We start from the raw sequence: 21,014 nt of genomic DNA on the forward strand, positions 1-21,014 counted from the left end.
CAATCCTTCTTGGATCTATCACAGAGAATCACACGTGCAGAGGGGGTTGCAGAAATGTTCACTACAGACTTGTTTGTCTGTAAAAAACTGGAAAGAGTCCAAAATGTGTCCTCCAGATGGGAATGTCTAGGAACTGTAATGTGGCCAGACCATGGAATATTATGCAGCAGCTAAAAAGAAAGAGGCAAATAGATCTCTACTGGTTACTAGGCTAGATTTCTAAGATATATTGAGGGAGGAACCCCAGTGGTACTACTTGTATAGAATTATTATTATTTTATGTACCAATGTAAGGCAGTCATCCCACAAAATAATACTCTATATATTTTCTTTGGGTACATATATATCTAAGCATATACAAGCATCGAAACAGGCTTTGAAATATTGGAAGATCCTAGCATCCCCTCCTCCCAATAGGAACAGATACACAGTAATAGAGTTGCAGGAGAGTCATCAGAAAGAACTTTGCCTTATTTCTAGTATGTGAAGGCTTTATTTAAAAACCAGAGGCCTGGTGCACAAAATTCATGCACTGGCACTGGGGGTGATCCCTCAGCCTGGCCTGCACCCTCTCCAATCCAGGATCCCTCTCACAATCCAGAACCACTGGCTCCTAACCACTCACCTGCCTGCCTGCCTGATGCCCCTAACTGCTCCCCTGCCGGCCTGATGGCCCTAACTGCTCTCCCTTGCCAGCCTGATCCCCCTAACTGCTCTCCCCTCCTGACCTGATCCCCCTAACTGCCTAACTGCTCTCCCCTCCTGTCCTGATCCCCTAACTGCCTAACTGCTCTCCCCTGCTGTCCTGATCCCCCTAACTGCTCTCCCCTCCTGGCCTGATCCCCCTAGCTGCCTAACTGCTCTCCTCTGCCAGCCTGATCCCCCTAACTACCTATCTGCGCTCCCCTCCTGTCCTGATCCCCCTAACTGCCTAACTGCGCTCCCCTCCTGGCCTGATCCCCCTAACTGCCTAACTGCTCTCCCTTCCTGGCCTGCTTGCCCTAACTACCTATCTGCTCTCCCCTCCTGGCCTGATCACCCTAACTGCCTATCTGCTCTCTCTTCCTCTCCATGCCCTTCAGACGCCAGCGCAGGCATGCTGAGAGCTCTCCACCGCAGCCCCACCCCCATTCTGATTGGTCATTATGGGATGACATCCTGGCCAATTTACATATTCCTCTATTATTAGTATAGATATTTATGTATGCCTTAGGTAACTTAAAATTAACTTTTTAAAAGGTAGAATGGAAGTGGAAATATGATGCAAAGTGTGGCAGTTGTCATGTTGTCCAAAAATATCTACTGCCCTCTGTCCTGTCAATGTCAGGCTTGGCCATGTGACTTGCTCTGGCCAATGAAAGGTGAGCAGGAACCATGAGCCTTACTTCTGAGCAGAAGCTTTTGGAGCCACCAGGTTCTTTTTCCCTCTGCCATGAGACCAGAGATGTTTCAAATAGAGGCTGTTCCATCAACCTGGATCTCAGAACAGACAGACACACGTGGAATAGAGCTGCCGTCAACCGGTGAGGGCTGAGTAATGAGTAACATGAGAAAGAAATAGTCTTTGGCTGTCATAAGCCACTAAGGATGGTGGGGCCATTTGTCACTGCAGCAGATCCTAACCTCTACTAGCCTATACTACTAGCTCAGGAACAAGAAGGGAGACCAAGCAGTCATTCTGAAACAGAGAGTGCAGGGAGGATGGCGGGGGGGGGGGGGGGGAGGAAGACAAGGTTTGGGATCAGAAAGGCAGAGAGGTCCTGGGGGGGGGGGGAGTGAGGAGCACCTGAGGAGGACACTGGGGGAAAGAGACTAATTTTGCCAATTTTTCAACTTTGCCCTCAGACCTTGTCTGAAATTGCCTGCTCCTGACCAAAGACAGCTATTTGGGATGCAACTCATTGTCCTTTAGCAGATGGCATGTGCCCTGGGCTACCTGGCACATCTTTCCAGGGAAGTCCTGGGAATTTACTGAGAAAACATTCCCAGGGTGTCTGGGTTTAAAGGTATGTGGGTGTCCATCTCCTCTGAGCTGTGTTAGCTGGGCACTTACAGGTAGCAATTCCAAAGTCCTTCACACTTAGAGAAAGCTAAAGTCAGTTAACAAAAGAAACCAGATGGCAAAACACTGTACTCTATTGACCTGACTCAGCAGCAAACACCTACTTGGATGGGAAACTACTCAAGTAAGACTACGGTCATCATTCTGAATGATGGGAAAGAAAAGATCTAATGGGCCATGGGGCATGGCAGATATGGGTTATTGTTAGACAGATTGGGGTTGCAATGCACAGCACCTGACCAATCACATGGCCTTGGACAAACTAGTTAATCAGCTCCCCTTGAGCCTGACCGGAAAGAAACAGGAAATAAGTGTTGTTATTAATGTGTCTGGGCCTCAATTTCCTCATCTGCAAAATGGGCTTCAGAATACCCACTCTGTGGAATTCATTCAGATTATGACCTGCAGAATGAGGAGGCACCAGCCCCCCTATATAGGGTTGCAGGTAGCTCCCTCGGCATCCAAGTATCCACTTTGAGGAAGTGCAAATCCCAGGGTCATTATGACTGAAGGTGCAGTTTCAATACTCACGCAAAGGAGGTAAGTATTGAAACCTAACCAGTTTCAATACTAACCGGTTTGGCTCAGTGGATAGAGCATCGGCCTGCGGACTGAAAGGTCCCAGGTTCGATTCCGGTCAAGGGCATGTACCTTGGTTGCGGGCACATCCCCAGTAGGAGGTGTGTAGGAGGCAGCTGATCGATGTTTCTCTCTCATCGATGTTTCTAACTCTCTATCCCTCTCCCTTCCTCTCTGTAAAAAATCAGTCAAATATTAAAAAAAATTTTAAAAAAAGGAGGCGAAGTCACAAGACTTATTATTTGCAGATCCCCAAAACAGGGGGTAGGAGTGCAATGAGCCAGGGGAGGGGCAGTCCTCCAGCCCAGGTCATAAGCGAGCAGGAGACAAGAGCAGGGCTGCAAGCACTTATCGGGTGGTTCGGGTGGAGGCCCATCTAATAGTGCTTCCAGTCCCTAAAGTATGGCTCACTCACCCCCACTGGGAACAATCCTCCAGTGGCTCATCCCCCTCCTCGGCACCCCGCAGGGGAAGAGCCAACCACCCAACCCTCCAGAAGGTCAGCTCATGTCTCTCCACCTTCCTCCAGAGGCAACAGTGAAACAACAAAGACCACACTCCAGGAGGGAAGCCAACCAGACTCAACTCAGAGGTCTTCTCAAAAAGGACCATGCTTCTCAGATTCCAATGTCCCCCAACAGCTGAATGGCCACCAAACAATGTTCTTTCAATGAGGAGTTTCTAGTTCTCCAACAAAGCCACCTGCGGGTCTGCCTGCTGTGAATAGATGGAGAAGCCACCCAACGGCTTCTTCTCTGTCACTTGTTTTGGCACCAACATTCAACTGAAAGCCAGTTAAAGGAATGCCTGGGGGTTTTGTAAACTTGGGTCTTGGTCTGTAAAAACCACTGGCCAACCAGGAATAGAGTCTCCTGAAGATCAGGTAGGGTCAGCATGGGAGCCTGGGTCATCCTTTTTTATTAATTTTTTAAAATATATTTTTTATTGATTTCAGAGAGGAAAGGAGAAGGGGAGAGAAATAGAAACATCAATGATGAGAGAGAATCACTGATGGGCTGCCTCCTGCATGCCCCTGTGTGCGGATTGAGCCTGCAACCTAGGCATGTGCCCTGACAGGGAATCGAACCATGACCTCCTGGTTTCATAGGCTGATGCTCAACCACTGGGTCACAATGGCCGGTTATGAGTCATCCATTTAAAGGAATTTCTATTCCTAAGGGGCAGGTGGTCAACTTGCCCGTGGTCCTTGTCCTCTGTTGCCACTTCCATGTACCTTGACTCAGGATTCAATTTAGCTTCTGCAGTAGGGTGAGTGTTGACATCCACCCAGTAGAGTAAGTGTTGATGTGAGGGAAGCAGTCCCTCCCTCCCCTGTGCTCAGTTCAAGCACCAGGTGGAGTTGACTCCACCCTCCTCTCCAAGGATGGCATGGGACTTGTGTCTGGTGAGTCAGAACATATTCCATTCCCTTGGTTGTGGCCACTGGACACACCATGCCGAAAGCCCATCCAGCCATCCAGTTATAATGCGATCTCTGCTGGGACGGCTGAGAATGAGGCAAATCCTATATAATGACCCTGGGAGAATGTAAGTATGGAGCTGCTCGGGGCCACCATGAGAAGTGAAGGCAAAATAAACAGAGAAAGTCATTGACTAGAGGAAAGAAGAAAAGGTCGCTGGTGGCATAGTTTGAGTTCCTGCATCAAACCAATCCTAATTTTTCCCTGGGGCCAATGCACTGTCTCTGACTGAGGTCAGTTTGAGTTGGCTCTGTGTCTTACAACAGAAATAGTCCTCGCTACACGTTTTCAGTACCTTTGGCCCTTCCTCGATTTCTCACTGTAGGTAAGATTGAGTTTGGTCAGACTCGGTCTTCATGGGTCTCTGAACTCAGGACCCAGACCTTTTCAACTGCTCTCTTCTCTTTTTTGTTTTGTTTTCTTTTTTAAAAATATATATATATTTTTTAAATATATTTTATTGATTTTTTACAGAGAGGAAGGGAGAGAGATAGAGAGTCAGAAACATCGATGAGAGAGAAACATCGATCAGCTGCCTCCTGCACATCTCCTACTGGGGATGTGCCCGCAACCCAGGTACATGCCCTTGATTGGAATCGAACCTGGGACCTTTCAGTCCTCAGGCTGACGCTCTATCCACTGAGCCAAACCGGTTTCGGCTTTAAAAAAATATTTTTATTGATTTCAGAGAGAAAGGGAGGAGAAAGAGATAGAAACATCGATGATGAGAAGGAGTCATTGATCAGCTGCCTCCTGCACACCCCGCACTAGGGATTGAGCCAGGCAACCCGGGCATGTGCCCTTGATTGGAATCAAACCCAGGACCCTTCAGTCCACAGGCGGATGCTCTATCCACTGAGCCAAACCAGCTAGGGCCCAAATGCTCTCTTCTGACACTTTGACGCCAAGAGCTCCAGAGCTCCCCTAATCAGTGGCTCTGAGCTGTCATCTGTCGCTAGTTGCCAACCACCATGAAAAACCTACCCACTCCGCCCTAACTCTTCCAGCCCAGGCAGTTGAGGCTCTGAACTCAGAGACAGGGGAACAGCAAGAAACATGTCACCCTGTACCCAGAGGAGGAGAGTGGAACCAGTTTCTCTTCCTCCACCTGCAGGTCTAGAACATCCGAGCCCCACCCTCTCAGCCAGATTGGGAAAAGCCCATGAGATCACACATGATGCCCTGGGTGTTTCCACGGCCAGCCAAGTGGTCACTCCTGTTACCCACAGTCTGGATCAGCCTGGGCAGTCTGAACCCCACCTCAGGGAGGCTGTGGGCAACCCTTATATCAGTGGTTCTCAACCTTCTGGCCCTTTCAATACAGTTCCTCATGTTGTGACCCAACCATAAAATTATTTTCGTTGCTACTTCATAACTGTCATGTTGCTACTGTTATGAATCCTAATGTAAATATCTGATATGCAGGATGGCCTTAGGCGACCCCTGTGAAAGGGTCGTTCGACCGCCAAAGGGGTCTCGACCCACAGGTTGAGAACTGCTGCCTTACATGCTCATTCACTCTCGCAAAAGGCCACTGCTGACCATTTTTCCCAATGGTGCACACAGACAAAGACCCCCACCCTCCCCCCCAAACCTGTCACATCTACTGCTCTCCCTTCAGACATCAGAAACATGCATTCTCTGATTCTAGAACAGCCGTGGGCAAACTACGGCCCGCGGGCTGGATCCGGCCCGTTTGAAATGAATAAAACTAAAAAAAAAAAAGACCCTACCCTTTTATGTAATGATGTTTACTTTGAATTTATATTAGTTCACACAAACACTCCATCCATGCTTTTGTTCCGGCCCTCCGGTCCAGTTTAAGAACCCACTGTGGCCCTCGAGTCAAAAAGTTTGCCCACCCCTGTTCTAGAACATGGAGCAAGAAGAAGATGGTGCCCTAGCCAGTTTTACTCAGTGGTTAGAGCATCAGCCTGCAGACTGAAGGGTCTCAGGTTCGAGTCTAGTCAAGGGCACGTACCTTGGTTGCAGGCTCGATCCCCAGCCTGGTCAGAGCATGTGTGGGAGGTAACCAATTGATGTGTCTCTCTCACATTGATGTTTCTGTTTCTCCACCCCCCCTTCCACTCTCTCTAAAACTCAATGATGGGGGGGGGGGAGGAAATATATCCTTGGGTGAAGATTAACAAAAAAATAAAATAAGACAAAAATATACTTTGTGTGATTAAAAATATATATATTTGTTTTTAAATATTTTTATTGATTTCAGAGAGAAGGAGGGAGAGGGAGAGAGAGATAGAAACATCAGTGATGAGAGAGAATCATTGATCAGCTTGCCTTCTGCACGCCCCACACTGGGGATTTAGCCCACAACCTGGGCATATGCCTTGACCGGGAATCAAACCATGACCTTCTGGCTCATTGATCAAAGCTCAACTGACCAGGCTGTGTTTTTTGTTGTTTTGTGTTTTTTGTTTGTTTGTTTGTTTATTTTTTTTTTCAAAGAAAATTTTTTTTAAATTTTTTTTTTAATTTTTTTTTTATTGCTTAAAGTATTACAAAGGGTATTACATATGTGTCCATTTTATCCCCCTGCCCTAGACAGTCCCCCAGCCTCCCCTATCCCCCAGTGTCTTATGTCCATTGGTTATGCTTATATGCATGCATACAAGTCCTTTAGTTGATCTCTTACCCCCCTACCTCCTGCCCCCCAACCCTCCCCGGCCTTCCCGCTGCAGTTTGACAATCTGTTTGAGGCAGCTCTGCCTCTGTATCTATTATTGTTCAAAAGTTTATAATGGTCTCTATTATCCATGAATGAGTGAGATCATGTGGTATTTTTCCTTCATTGACTGGCTTATTTCACTTAGCATAATGCTCTCCAGTTCCATCCATGACGTTGCAAATGGTAAGAGTTCCTTCCTTTTTAGAGCAGCATAGTATTCCATCGTGTAGATGTACCACAATTTTCTAATCCGTTCATCTACTGATGGGCACTCAGGCTGTTTCCAGATCTTAGCTATGGTGAATTGTGCTGCTATGAACATAGGGGTGCATATATCTTTTGTGATTGGTGTTTCTGGTTTCTTGGGATATATTCCTAGAAGTGGGATCACAGGGTCAAATGGGAGTTCCATTTTCAGTTTTTTAAGGAGACTCCATACTGTCTTCCATAGTGGCTGCACCAGTCTGCATTCCCACCAGCAGTGCACAAGTGTTCCTTTTTCTCCACATCCTCTCCAGCACTTGTCGTTTGTTGAATTGTTGATGATAGCCAGTCTGACAGGTGTGAGATGGTACCTCATTGTTGTTTTGATTTGCATCTCTCGGATGATTAGTGACTTTGAGCATGTTTTCATATGTCTCTTGGCTTTCTGAATGTCCTCTTTTGAAAGGTGTCTATTTAGGTCCTTTGCCCATTTTTTGATTGGATTGTTTGTTTGTTTAAAGAAGAAGACAGCAATCTCAATATTCTCCCCTAGCCCCACTCAGCACCACCTCCATCAGCAACAGAGAGGTCCATAAGGCACTGGATGATGGCGGGACCTACACTCACAGCTCCCGGGGGAGGGAGAGATGCTCACAGCCCCTTTATAAACTGGACCATGACCCTCAGAATCCTCGTGGCACAGGGGACTTGAAGGCAGCCCATGCCGAGGGTGTTCAGCACCCCGTGGAAACCATCCTCCATGTGGTGCCAAGTCACTGGGACGCCCAGGTCCTCCAGTCTCTTCTTGTACAGCAGTGAATTGTCCCGGAGAATGTCATACTCACAGCTCACGATGCAGGCTTCCGGGAACCGAGACACTACTTCGTCTTCTGCAAGCATGGGCGAGTTCAGCAAATCCAGGAGGAGGTCTGTCTCCAGGTAGGCAGCCTCATTCAGGGGCGCACGGACCACCTGGCGGTAGCCTCTCTTCTTAAACCTCTCCGGGATGTTTTCGGGGTCCAACCACTTCCTGTACTTTTCCCAGACTTGGGCAGGCATATGGGCGCCTTTCAGGATAGCGTTTTTCCACTGGGGGCTCACGTCCAGGTAATAAGACATACAGAGGAAGGCAAAATCTAGAGTGATCAGTGGGACATTCTTGTTCTGCTGGAAGGAAGGCAGCTGGTAATCCAGGACTTGGAGAGTGGGGTAGATCAGAAGCTGGGCCCGGATCTTGGGCAGATCTGAACGATCCACAAATTTTTGACAAGCTGCCGCGGCCACTCCCCCTCCCGCGCTGTCACCACAGACCACAACCCGGGCTGGATCCACCCCATACATGTCAAGGGACTTCAGGAAGTGGGTGGTGGCCACAAGGCAGTCTCTTATTGGCATCGGGAACCTGTGCTGGGGTGCCAAGCGGTATCTAGAAGGGAATCAAGGAACATGGTTTACACTCATCGCCCCAGTAGAGCCCCCAAACACCTGTGCCTAGCATCCTGGGCTCCAAGTTCTTCCATGAACTCCTCCTTCTGAGATCTGAGCAGTTGAAGTTAAGGTCTGGGGCTTAAATGAGCTCAGAGACAGAAAGTCCTCAGTGCTTGGCAGGCACATGGGCTCTGTAAGCGGCAGCTGCTAGTCCCACTGTCTCCAGGTCAAGTTAGGGGACACGTTGTGACCTCAAGAGCCCTGCCATCCACCAATTGGCCCACAGCTTAGCTATCACCACCAGGAGCCCCCTCCCTCAGAACCTACCTGCTGGGGCTGCCCCGGCTCACACCTGTTCCCTGTTTTTTGGATTCCTCTTACAAGCAGCTGGCCTGGGTTTAGATTGTAAATGAGGCTGCCGTGCTCACAGGTGTTTGTGGCCTCGCCTCTTGAAGACTTATCAGTGGTTCTCAACCATGGCTGCACATTAGAATCACCTGGGAATCTTTTTAAAATCCTGATTTCTGGGCCTCATCCTCCAGAAATTCTGTTTCTTTGTGATGGGGTGGGGCCACAACATTAGTCACAAAGAAACAGAATTTCCGGGGGATGAGGCCCAGAAATCAGGATTTTAAAAAGGCTTCCAGGTGATTCTAATGTGCAGCCACGGTTGAGAACCACTGACTTAGATACCACCAATTGCCAGCAGATAACATACTAGTATGCACCTCCTTCAGATCAACCACCCCAACTCCAGCCCCTGGCTTCACGCAGGGGCAGCTGTCACGCGGGTTCGCCAGCCTGGCATTTTTCAAGAGATTCCAGAAATCTGAGTTTGGAGAGAAATTTCACTCTTCTAAATGCTGGCCTCTCACTTAGGAAATGCTTTATGGGATCCACACAGCTTCTGCCAGCCCTGTCCGTTCTGAAGCCCCTCTTCTGAGCTGCCTGGGGCGGCAACGCTTTCACTCCTAAACCCTGTCTCCCTGGGAGTCACAACATAACTTCCTTGCAGGTATTTGCTGGTACATTTTACTGACCATCTCTTGGTGTAGCACAGTGGTCGGCAAACTGCGGCTCGCGAGCCACATGCGGCTCTTTGGCCCCTTGAGTGTGGCTCTTCCACAAAATACCACGTGCGAGCGCCCATGTACAGTGCGATTGAAACTTCGTGGCCCATGCGCAGAAGTCGGTATTTTGTGGAAGAGCCACACTCAAGGGGCCAAAGAGCCGCATGCGGCTCGCGAGCCGCAGTTTGCCGACCACTGGGTAGCACAACCAGAGCAGTACGATATGTAAGGGCCAACCATTGGATCCAGATTTCCATTCCCCCTGCAGAAACAGTTTTGGAGCCAAGAACTGTAAGGTGACGTGCTATCCGGGTCTCTCTCCCTCAGCCGGGACTGACATCTATTTTTTCACTCTACTCAGCTAGCTGTGCCACAGGAAAGCCGGGAAATGGAGCCCCACCAAGACGTTGGCAATTGGTATTTCTTCCTGGGGCGTGCATTTCAACAAAACTGCAGGAGAAGGGCCATCAGAGGCATCTCCCAGCCCCAGTGGGACCATGTGTTAGGCAGGAGGACAAGGCCACACCACGACAGTGACCACTCCTCATATATGTCCAGTTTGCCTGACATGGAGGCCCAGGGAGGGGGGCTTCCCAGGGAGGGGGTCTGCCCAGATCTCTCCTGCCCCATGTCCACCATCTTCACCACCTTTCCAAGTTGGGTGGGTGACTCTCCAAAATCAGTTAGGAGAGAGAGTGGCTTTTTAATTTTTCTCCCTTCCTTTGATGGATCTCGCCAGGGTGGACTGCCCTCCGGAGAGCACTTGGAAATGATGTGATGGTGCTTGTGGTTGTCCTGGTGATGGCTCAGAGCTCTGTGGGCATTTAGTGGAGAGACGTCCCGGGCTGTTCTGCTCAACCAAGAGCATTCCACCCGAAAGTGTTGCACTGTGAAGCTCGGCAGCTGGCCTGCTTAACGCAGCCCACCCCCCACCCAGCTTCCAAATGGTGCCACACACAGAAGCCCCACTGAAGCATACCCACGGGCTGCCCACAGGAAGGAGGGCCTGTTCTCTGCCTCTCCGTCTCTCCCTCTTCCTTCCTCTCCTCCTCGGTGATGTCCGTGTTCCTGATGTCCTTCAACTCCCTGCTATCTGAGTCCCTACCTCCCACCCCCTCACTCCAGGTCACAGCATGGTTTCTCTGGCCCTCCCCACTCTCCCCTTTACTCACCCAACTATTAAAACCACCGAGTCACTCTCCTTGCACAAACGACAGCATATTGTGTGGTACATTTCTGGAAAATAAGAGGCTTTCTTAATTCACTAGGAAAGCTAGTGGCTTCCTTAGCCATCATCGGCAGCCCCTGCTCACTGACAGCCACCACGTGCATGTTCATTGACAATATCTGAGAATCTGTTAGGCCATCAGTACAGCGGTTCTGTGTGTGAACTCTGGATTCAGACCCAAGTTTGGATCTCTACATTGCCTCCTTTTCATATCTATATTAATAAAAGGGTAATATGCTAATTAGACTGGGTCAACCAGACATCTTCTGGTCATCCGGTCCTCCTTCCGGACAAAGCCATGGTGGCGGGGCTCAGGCAAAGGCGGTTAGGGGCAATCAGGCAGGCAGGAGAAGGCAGTTAGGGGCGATCAGGCTGGCAGGCAGAGGTGGTTAGGGGCAATCAAGCAGGCAGGCAGGTGAGCAGTTAGGAGCCAGCGAGAGGGATGTCCAATGGGTCCTAGTTTGGAGAGGGTGCAGGCCGGGCTGAGAGGATCCCCCCCGCCCCATGCATGAATTTCATGCACCGGGCCTCTAGTCCTATATAATAAAAGAGAAACATGCAAATTAACCATCACTCCGTCACTCCGCCACTCTGCTACACCCACCAGACAATCAGAGGGACTATGCAAATTAACCCAACAAAGATGGTGGTTAATTTGCATATGCAGGTGCCAGGGACCAATTCCAGCATGTCATAATTTCAAGAGTTTCATCAAAAGGTTGATGAGACTTGGGGACTCAACAGGGTTGAGTCACACATGTAGTCACCTTTTGGGAATGGCTAAAGGCATTTCCCCAAACCTGAATAGGAAACTGATTGTGACTGCCAGACAGTTAAAGGGCACCTTAATCTGCATGTTATTGCCTCCTACTGGCCAAACACCTGAACAGCCGTAGGCTAATTCCCCCAAACTGACAATGCTTCTGTACCCTTTGAAAACTTACTCTTTGAAGTATATTATCTCTACCTTGCCTTAGGACAAATTGTGTTAATAAAAGCAAGGGTCCTAGACAAGGAGGGAGTCTTCAGTTCCTTTAGCTGAAGGTCCTCTGACCCCCAATGCCTTTCAAAATTATATCTCGTCTCCAGACTCTTGATTAGTCTCTGGATTTCTATGCCATCTATGCACAGCCCCTTTTCCAGATTCCTGAACCCTTCTTGATGCTGGGACAAGAACCCCGGCATACAGGCTCGGGGCAAAGATTGAAGACAACTGAAGATGGTGGCAGTCACAGAGCTGGAGCGAGCAGGAGGCTTAGGTTGCTCCCGGAGACAGAGGAAGCCAAGCTTACCGCTGGCCCTGGACTCCCCTCAAGGAGGGGCTGGGGGCCTGGGCTCCACTCAAGGAGTAGCTGGGGGCCTGGGTCACCAAGGGCGACCCAGGCATCCAGCCAGCCCTGGCCTCTGCTCGAGGAACTGGAAAAGGAAAAAAAAGGAGGGGCTGGGAGCAGCAGGAGCAGAGAAGCCAAGCCTTGCTGCTGCAGTCAGACCAAAGGCCTGGGTCCCAGGTGCCGGAGGAAAACCAGTGCCAGCAGCCAGGGGAAGGAAGGCCTATTACGCAAATATTCGTGCAATGGGCCACTAGTATATATATAATATCCTACATCTGTGGTCGGCAAACCGTGGCTCATGAGCCACATGCGGCTCTTTGGCCCCTTGAGTGTGGCTCTTCCACAAAATTACCGACTTCTGTGCATGGGCCATGAAGTTTCAATCACACTGTATGTGTGCGCCCGCATGTGGTATTTTGTGGAAGAGCCACACTCAAGGGGCCAAAGAGCCGCATGTGGCTCGTGAGCCATGGTTTATCAAGCTGCAGTTTGCCGACCACTGTCCTATATGATACCAATATGCAAATTGTCCCCTCAACCGGGAGTTCAACCAGGAGTTTGACCAGGGCACAGGGCTGGCTGGCCAACTGCCCTCATCCCCTCCCCCTGGCCAGCCGATCAGGGTGGGCCTGCCAGAACCCACCTGTGCACAAATTTCATGCAGGGTAGGGTCCCTAGGCCTGGCCTCCCTGCTTCCTGGCCTCCTTCTTCCCTCACTCCCTCAGCGCCCTGCTGCCCCCGCTGGTCACTCGCCATGTTCCTCACCACCCCCTGGTGGTGAGCACACATCATAGCGAGCGATCCAACTCCTGCTCTCCTGGTGAAACTCCCAGTGGACAATTTGCATATTCGCCTTTTATATATAGAGATATATTTTTTAAATTGATTTCAGAAAGGAAGGGAGAGGGAGAGAGAGAGAAACATCAATGATGACAGAGAATCATTGACCTGCTGCCTCCTACATGCCCACAACCCAGGCATGTGCCCTTGACAGAATCAAACCCGGGACCCTTCAGGCTGCAGGCAAATGCTCTATCCACTGAGACAAACCAGCGAGGGCTATGTTGCCTCCTTTGCACTTGGGTTGAAGCAGTGTGAGGCATGTCCCTTCTCTCTCGGAAGCTTGAGTTTTTCTCATCTGTAAAATGGGGAGAGTGATCATCAAAGGGCGTGGGGGTTTTCAATGAGATAATGCACACAAAGGGCTTCCGCCGTGCCTGCCGTGTAAATACTAATAATTGTAAATATTAATTAATAAATTCAATGTTGCCCTGGCCGGGTGGCTCAGTTGGTTGGAGTGTCCTCCTGTGCACTGAAGGGTTGTGGGTTTGATCTCCGGTGGAGGTGAGTAGGGAGGAAAGTGATCAATGTTTCTCACATCTCCTCTCTCTCTCTCAAATCAATGAAAAATACCTTCAGGTGAGGATAAAAATTAGTCAATACCTGCTGTTCCTGTCCTTCAGTATGCAGACATACCCACACCATGGCTGCATCCAACCCCTATTCTCAAAGACTCCTGCAATAGATCCTGGCATTCCACAGACTAGAAAGCACCAGAAAGCTGTTCCCCGCCCTCTCCCTACCCCCCAATTCCTACAGTTGGGGGAGGGGGAGATTAAGAGAATAAAATTGTCTCAAGTGTGAGTTTTTTCTCTCATTAATTTTCCTTGAATCTTTGGTCTTCACGTCTGTTTATCCCAGAATGTGTCTCAAGGAACTCCTGATGTGAAACAAAACGACGTGTTTTAGTCAATTTCATGTTTTAGGAGTCCTTATTTCCGACCAAGTAGAAGCGGTGGCCACACAACAGTGTGAATGTGCTAAATGCCACTGAATTGTGCACTTTCAGACGGCGGATTTTATGTTATGTGAATTTCACATGGATAGACGGCACCCCCCCCCCCCCCCCCCCCCCCCCCCCCCCGCTTTTCGAAACTCTGCTTTTACGGAACACCTACATTAGCTAGTACCTGTTTTTGGCTAACCAGAGGAAGTCCCAAGTGGATTTTCACTTTTACAAAGAAAAAAAAAAGGTGAAAAGTGACAGCGTCTGTTTTGCAGAGAGCCCTTATGGAGGCAGCACCACCTCCCCCCCTCCCCAACCCCTACCCCTACCTCCACCCCCACCTCCATCCCCACCCCCACTCCAGCAGGGAGAGTGGCCCCAGCCAAGCTCCTCCCATGGGAACACTCCTCATCTCAGCCTCCAGCTCAGAGCTCTGAACTGAGCAGCATCTGGGCTTTATCTCAGCTTATTTTGTGCAACCACTAGCAAGCGGTGTCCTAAGAGAATTCCTTCTTTGCTTGACATCGTTTCGGCTTAGGAAGGCTGTCCTCCGGACGCCCTGCTTTCGCATAGTGGGGAGGAACCTGCACAGGCATCCATTGCTCTCTTCCTTCCAGAAAGAGATCAATACATTCTGTACCTTTGCTGCCTGAACGAACTGGGACCCGCTAGCTGCCCCGGGGTTCCCAGGTCATCACAGGGGCGTCCAGACCCCAGAAGATGACAGGAGTGCAGCCTCATGCGGGGACGTGGGCGCCCCCCACGCTGCTCGGCCTGTCACACCGCAGGCCGGGTCTCAGGGGAGGACTCTTACTGAAGCTGCCCACGATCGCCCCGCCGCCGTGGAAGAGCAGGACGCCGGGCCGGAGGCTGCGGGAGGTCCTCCTGGGCCGGTACAGCTTCACGGGGATGGTCCCGAAGAGGAGGTCGGTGACCACCACATCCGGATCCTTGATGAACGGCAGCAGGTCGTGCACGAAATGGACAAACTGGGGCATCGAACAGATTCTCAGTTTCTCAAGAATCATCCCCTGTTGGCCAGAGAAGAGGAAATGTAGTGGGAAGGATTTCGGGGTGTCCCTGGGAGTCCTGCCGCCCCTCGACCACACATCCCCTCTGCAAAGGGGCGGGCCCTCATCCCCGGAGCAGGAGGTTCCAGGCACAGCCCAGCCCTGCAGACCAAGCTCTGGCCACCTCTGAGGGTTCCTCTACCTGGAACTCCCCACCCCCACCAGGTGCCTGCTCCAGCTGGGCCCGGACCTGACATTCCTTCCAGGGACACGCCCCCTTGGACCACCGCCCCGCCCCCCCCCCCCCCCAAGGAACCCATGCCCCCGCCAGCCAACCTGGCCCTCCCAGTTGTTGTTGCTATTTTTAAGACATAATGACTGCATTGTGGGGTGTTTTGTTTTGTTTTTTTTTCTAAAAGGGGAGGGTGGCGTTCTTATCTTTTAGAGATACCTATGGAAATAGTTTTGGATAAAATAATACAATATCCAGCCAAGCCAGTATGGCTCAGTGGTTGAGCATCGACCTATGAACCTGAAGGTCGCTGTTCAATTCCTGGTCAGGGCACATGCCAGGGTTGCAGGCTTGATCCCCAGTGTGGTGGGGTGTGCAGGAGGCAGCCGAGCAATGATTCTCTCATCATTGATGTTTCTCTCTCTCTCTCTCTCTCTCTCTCCCTTCCTCACTGAAATCAATAAAAAAAAAATTTTAAAAATACAATATCCAGGACTTGCTTCATAAGCAAATGGGAATGAGGGACAAGTTGGGGACACAGATGAAGCAAGACTGGCCAGGGGTCACTCAAGCTGTGGGGTGGGGACATGGGAATTCTTTCTACTATGGGTGTATATCTGAAAGTTTGCATCATAAAAAAAATCAAAACAAAGTGGGGTCTGCCCGTGGGCACTGTCTTCCCAGGGTTCCCGACCTTTTCCGTGCTGAGGCCACTGGGCTGAGAGTGAAGCCTGTGACCTCATGGCAGAATGTTTTTGAATACATAGGTGGGATTGCGAAGAAAGGCAGTTTTATCTATTTATATAAAAGGCTAATATGCTAAGCGTCCAACCCTCTGACCAGTTGCTATGACGCGCACTGACCACCAAGAGGCAGACACTCAGCGCAGGAGCTGCCGAGCTGCAGTGACTTGGCAGTGGCGGTTCTCAGGTGACACACCCCCAAACCAGAGAGGAGGGAGCCCGATTCCTCATGGGGCCACACGATTCCATCTTTGGCCATGGGGTATGTTGTTGCTAGGGCACCGTCAACCCGAATATGGTTTACTGCACACTTGTGTTTGCGTTCCACACCCTGTAGACAGCAACTTTGCAGAATGCCCTATCACACTCCGGGACCCACCTCCCCCCTGCCCTGGGGATGTCCGAGAGCTGGTTTTGGACTGATCCCCACAGGCCAGACCAAGGGACCCCACCTGCCAGAGGGACCCCGCTCACTCCGCAGATGCCCTTCGAGCCCCGGCGCCAACCCTAGGTGCAGCTGGCCAGGAAGGGACCATGGGAGGTTGGCTCCAGGGTGTATCCGGCCCATCTCACCCAGTCCCACCCCACCAGCCACCTTCTAAATAATTTCCTTTCAATGTGCACGAATCCATGCACCGGGTCACTAGTTTTGATATGATCATCAAAATATTGAAGTGAATGTGTGATGTCATACTATGTGGGCTTCCTTACTAGCACACTAAACAGCAAGATCCGGGGGCTGGTCTCATACTATCATCATCTCAAAGGAATGGGGTACACACGGGAGTTTTCACAGAATCTGCCACCTCTGTAATATGTTCAGAAAATATGTGATCCCTCTGGTGACTAGTCACAGCTTCTGCTGTCACAGCTGTGGATTACCACCCTTGTTTAGAATGGGAAGAAATCGTATATTTCATTAGAAGTTAGTGAAAAGGGGTGATTTTTATCCCATCCAAATTCACAGACGCCCTGCCTTCTGTCACCCTTGGGGGCTTTGGGAACCCCATTAACAAGCCCTGCCATACCCCACTGCCTTGTCTTACTTCCCCATAGCACTTGCCACTCTGTAAATCAGTTTTTTTGGTATGCTGCTGTCTCCCCCCCCCCCACCCCCTCCCATACCCCAGTCTTCCTTGCTCTGCAGGAAGACTCTAGCTGGGACTTTTTCGCCATCACTGATCCTCAGAGCTAGAACTGGCGGGTGGCAGGTAGTAGCTGTACAACACAGACATCTGTATAGAAAAAAACAAATCAACAAACAGTAATACGGCTAATATTTATGGAGAGCTCACTCTGTGCTGGGCCTTCAGACGCACACTCAACTCACTGCCTCGCCACAACATGCTATGAAGTCGGGACTGTTATTTCCCTGTTCTGCAGAGGAGGAACCGGAGTCACTGTGTTTGGGAACCCGGACTGTAGACTATGAAGGTCAAGGCCAGGAAGAGGATAGGAGTGGTTCATCACCTGACCCTGGGCAAAGAAACCTGTGGTTCCTGGTTTCTTCTCCATAAGGGTTTCCCATGAGAACAGGCGTTTGCAATCGCTGGTCATTACATAAGGGACTTAAGAAACGGATTTTCTACCTGCTGTTTCTGCCAGCCCTTGGAACAGCATGGCAAACCCTTATTGCCAACCTCAATACGATTCTTGCCCATGACCTACTTACATGGATTTCATTGAACTACACACACCAAGAACAGCAAGCAGAATCTAATGACATAAACAGTTTTCCATCTTGCCCAGCCAATGTGACTCAGTGGTTGAACCAAGAGGTCCCCAATTTGATTCCTGGTCAGGGCACATGCCCTGGTTGCAGGCTCGAACCCCAGTAGGGAGTGTGCAGGAGGCAGCAGATCGATGCCTCTTTCTCATGGATGTGTCTATCTCTCTATTCCCTCCCCATTCCTCTCCCAAAAAGAAAGAAAAGAAAAAAGAACAGTCTTCCATCTCTCCAAGGCAAATTATATCCTATACTAGAGGCCCGGTGCACAAAAATTTGTGCACTCAGGGGGGAGGGGGGTCCCTCAGCCCGGCCTGTGCCCTCTCACAGTCTGGGACCCCTCGGGAGATAACGACCTGCTGGCTTAGGCCTGCTCCCGGGTGGCAGAGGGCAGGCCCAATCCCTAGGTGCAGCCCCTGGTCGGGCTCAGAGCAGAGCTGATTGGGGAGTTGGGGCGCCGTCCCCTGTCATGCACAGAGCAGGGCAGATCGGGAGGTTGTGATGCCACCCTCAGTCATGCTCAGGGTAGGGCCGATTGGGGGTTGGGGCACAACCCTGTCACACTCAAGGCAGGGTCGATGGGGAGGTTGCGGCACCACCCCCTGTCACGCACAGAGCAGGGCCGATCAGGGGGTTGGGGCGCTGCCCCCTGTCACTCACAGAGCAGGGCCCATCAGGGGGGTTGGGGCTCCGTACCCTGTCATGCACAGAGCAGGGCCCATCAGGGGGTTGAGGAGCTCCCCACTGTCACTCACAGAGTAGGGCCGATAGGGGAGTTGGGGCACTGCCCCCTGTCACACTCAGGGCAGGGCCGATGGGGAGGTTATGGCTCTACCCCGTCACACACAGAGCAGGGCCCGTGGGGGGTGGTTGGGGCACTGCCCTCTATCACCCACAGAGCAGGGCCAATCAGGGGGTTGGGGTGCTGCACCCTGTCACACACAGAGCCGCAGGGCGATCAGGGAATTGGGGAGCTCCCCCCTATCAGGCACAGAGCAGGGCTGATCAGGAGGTTGGGGTGCCTTCCCCTATCACGAACAGAACAGGGCAGATAGGGAGGTTGTGGCCCTGCCCCCTGTCACACACAGAGCCGCAGGGCGATCAGGGGGTTTGGGCGCTGCCCCCTGTCACACTGATCCCGGTGCCAGGAGGCCTCACTGCTCTGCTGATCCCGGTGCTGGGAGGCATATTACCCTTTTACTATATAGGGTAGAGGCCTGGTGCACAGGTGGGGGCCGGCTGGTTTGCCCTGAAGGGTGTCCTGGATCAGGGTGGGGGTCCCCACTGGGGTACCTGGCCAGCCTGGATGAGGGGATGATGGCTGTTTGCAGCTGGTCACACACCCTTCTGGGTGGGGGTCCCCACTGGGGTGCCTGGCCAGTCTGGGTGAGGGGCTGAGGGCTGTTTTCAGGCTGGCGGGTGACTGAAGCTCCCAACCGCTCCTTTTTTTCTTTTTCTTTTTTAATTCTGGGTCAGCTTTAGCTCTGAGGCTTGGCTCCAGCCCTTAGGCCTCAGCTGCTGAAAGCAGGTATCTGGTTTGTTTGGGTTCTATAATAGAAACACTGTTTCAACTCCAGCTCTGAGATCCTGGCTGGCTGAAAGCAGGTTTCTGGGGTTTTGTTTAGCTTCTATATTTGTAACAATGTTTCAAACTACAAGCTCAGAGGCTGGCAGCGGCAGGCGAGGAATGTTGGAGTCCTCCGTCACTGAAGCAAGCAAGCCTCATGTTCGCTTCAAGCTGCCTGGCTGCCAGCCGACATCTTGGCTGGCAGTTAATTTGCATATCGCCCTGATTAGCCAATGGGTAGGGTAGCGGACGTACGGCTAATTACCATGTTTCTCTTTTATTAGATAGGATAATAAAAGGGTAATATGCAAATCGACTGAACGACTGGTCGCTATGACACACATTGACCACCAGAGGGCAGATGCTCAATGCAAGAGCTGTCCCCTGGTGGTCAGTGTGCTCCCACAGGGAGAGTGCTGGCTCAGCCACAAGCTGGGCTGACATCTGGGGAACGCAGCGGTGGTTACAGGAGCCTCTCCCACATCCGCGGCAGCACTAAGGATGTCTGACTATGGGAACAGGCCTGCGCCATCAGTCAGCCATCCCCAGAGGGCTCCCGGACTGCTAAAGGGCGCAGGCCAGGCTGAGGGACCGCCCCCCCTCACCCCCCGCACCACCAGAGTGCACAAATGTCATACACCAGGCCTCTAGTGTATCTATAAAGCCACCTTCTGTAGTTTTGTTCATCTGTACTAACTTGCTAGTTTGCTAGCATGCCTCTTTATTTTGTCATTGGCCAGCTCTAGCTAGCAGGTGGGTAGTAAGGGGCCCCCCAAAATTCAGAACAACACATTCCTGTCCTCATGGCCTCACAGCGTGGTGAATGCGGTGAGACAGGAGACAGGCCAGGGACGGGGAGCAGGCCTTTTCTTCCTTGGAGAATGGGAATCGTTCTTTGAATTTTGTGGCTCTCAGCCCATTCAGCTTGGGAAACCCTGGGAAGAGGGTGAGAGCCACTGGTTACCTAATGAGAACGATTCAGGTTTGAGAATACACTGTCAGCCTCTACCACCAGGATATTAGTGTTAATTCAACTAGAAGCTTCTGCTCTGCTTTCCCAACTCTCTCCTTAACCTTCCCAACGAGGGGACAAATAAGGGGACAAAGCTCACCCATGCCACCAACAGCTGTAACGCGCAGTGCAGTACCCGCAGCTTCACAGGGTGGCCGATGCCCACAGGGATGTCCACAGTGAAGAGATGGCTGCAGATCACCCACAGCCCAACCCCCAGGAAGAGCAGGCAGGGGGTCCCGAAGAGGGCCAGGAGGACCGCCATCCCGCTGTTTCCACCACTGAGGAGGCCACCAGCGGCCGTGCTCAGCACACGCCGCCTCTGACACAGTGTGGAGCCAGCAGACCGCCGACACTTATATCACAACCTGCCTTCCCCACCTCCTCATGCCCCAGATGCCCAGGCCAGGTGAGTCACAGGCTCGAATGAGGACCTGGCTCCACAAGGCCCACAAAGAGGAGAAAGTGGTGTAGGCAACCTGGCCCGGCTGGAAACCGGGGCTCCCGGGTTCCAGCCTCCATCCTGGCACTGCGGCCAGAGAGGGCCCTGCGCTAGGAAGTTGGCACGGACATCTCTGCCCTTTGACCTCACTGGCTGCTCCCGAGTCCGCCCAGGAGGCCTCAGGGCTTCTGCGCTGTTCTCTGTGCAACACTCTTCCCTCAGACGTCAGCTGATTCAACCCTCCCCTACTGCCGCCTCTGCTCTCATGTCACCTTCCCAGGGAGGCCGCCCTGGCCACCTTATTTCAAATTGTAACCCCCGACCCTCACCCCACCCACCCCCTGCCACACACACACACACACAACCTTGCTTAATTTATAATTATGTCTTTTATTATCATCTGACATAGTACCATGCTTCACTTACT

At 51.4% G+C, this 21,014-nt stretch overlaps 1 protein-coding gene across 1 annotated transcript; it reads right to left on the reverse strand.

Annotated features, from left to right (window-relative positions):
- Positions 1-7,663: 7,663 nt before the first annotated feature.
- LOC308517182 (arylacetamide deacetylase-like 3) lies at positions 7,664-20,410 on the reverse strand (the record flags this gene model as incomplete). Its single annotated transcript, XM_081088243.1, has 4 exons — positions 7,664-8,438; positions 10,683-10,746; positions 14,670-14,886; positions 20,246-20,410. 4 exons carry the CDS (start codon positions 20,408-20,410, stop codon positions 7,664-7,666), a joined length of 1,221 nt encoding a protein of 406 aa, XP_080944369.1.
- Between the last annotated feature and the right edge of the window lie 604 nt (positions 20,411-21,014).

This window comes from Myotis nattereri (genome assembly GCF_964212035.1).
Source record: "Myotis nattereri genome assembly, chromosome: 3".
In the NCBI taxonomy this organism is placed as follows: domain Eukaryota; kingdom Metazoa; phylum Chordata; class Mammalia; order Chiroptera; family Vespertilionidae; genus Myotis; species Myotis nattereri.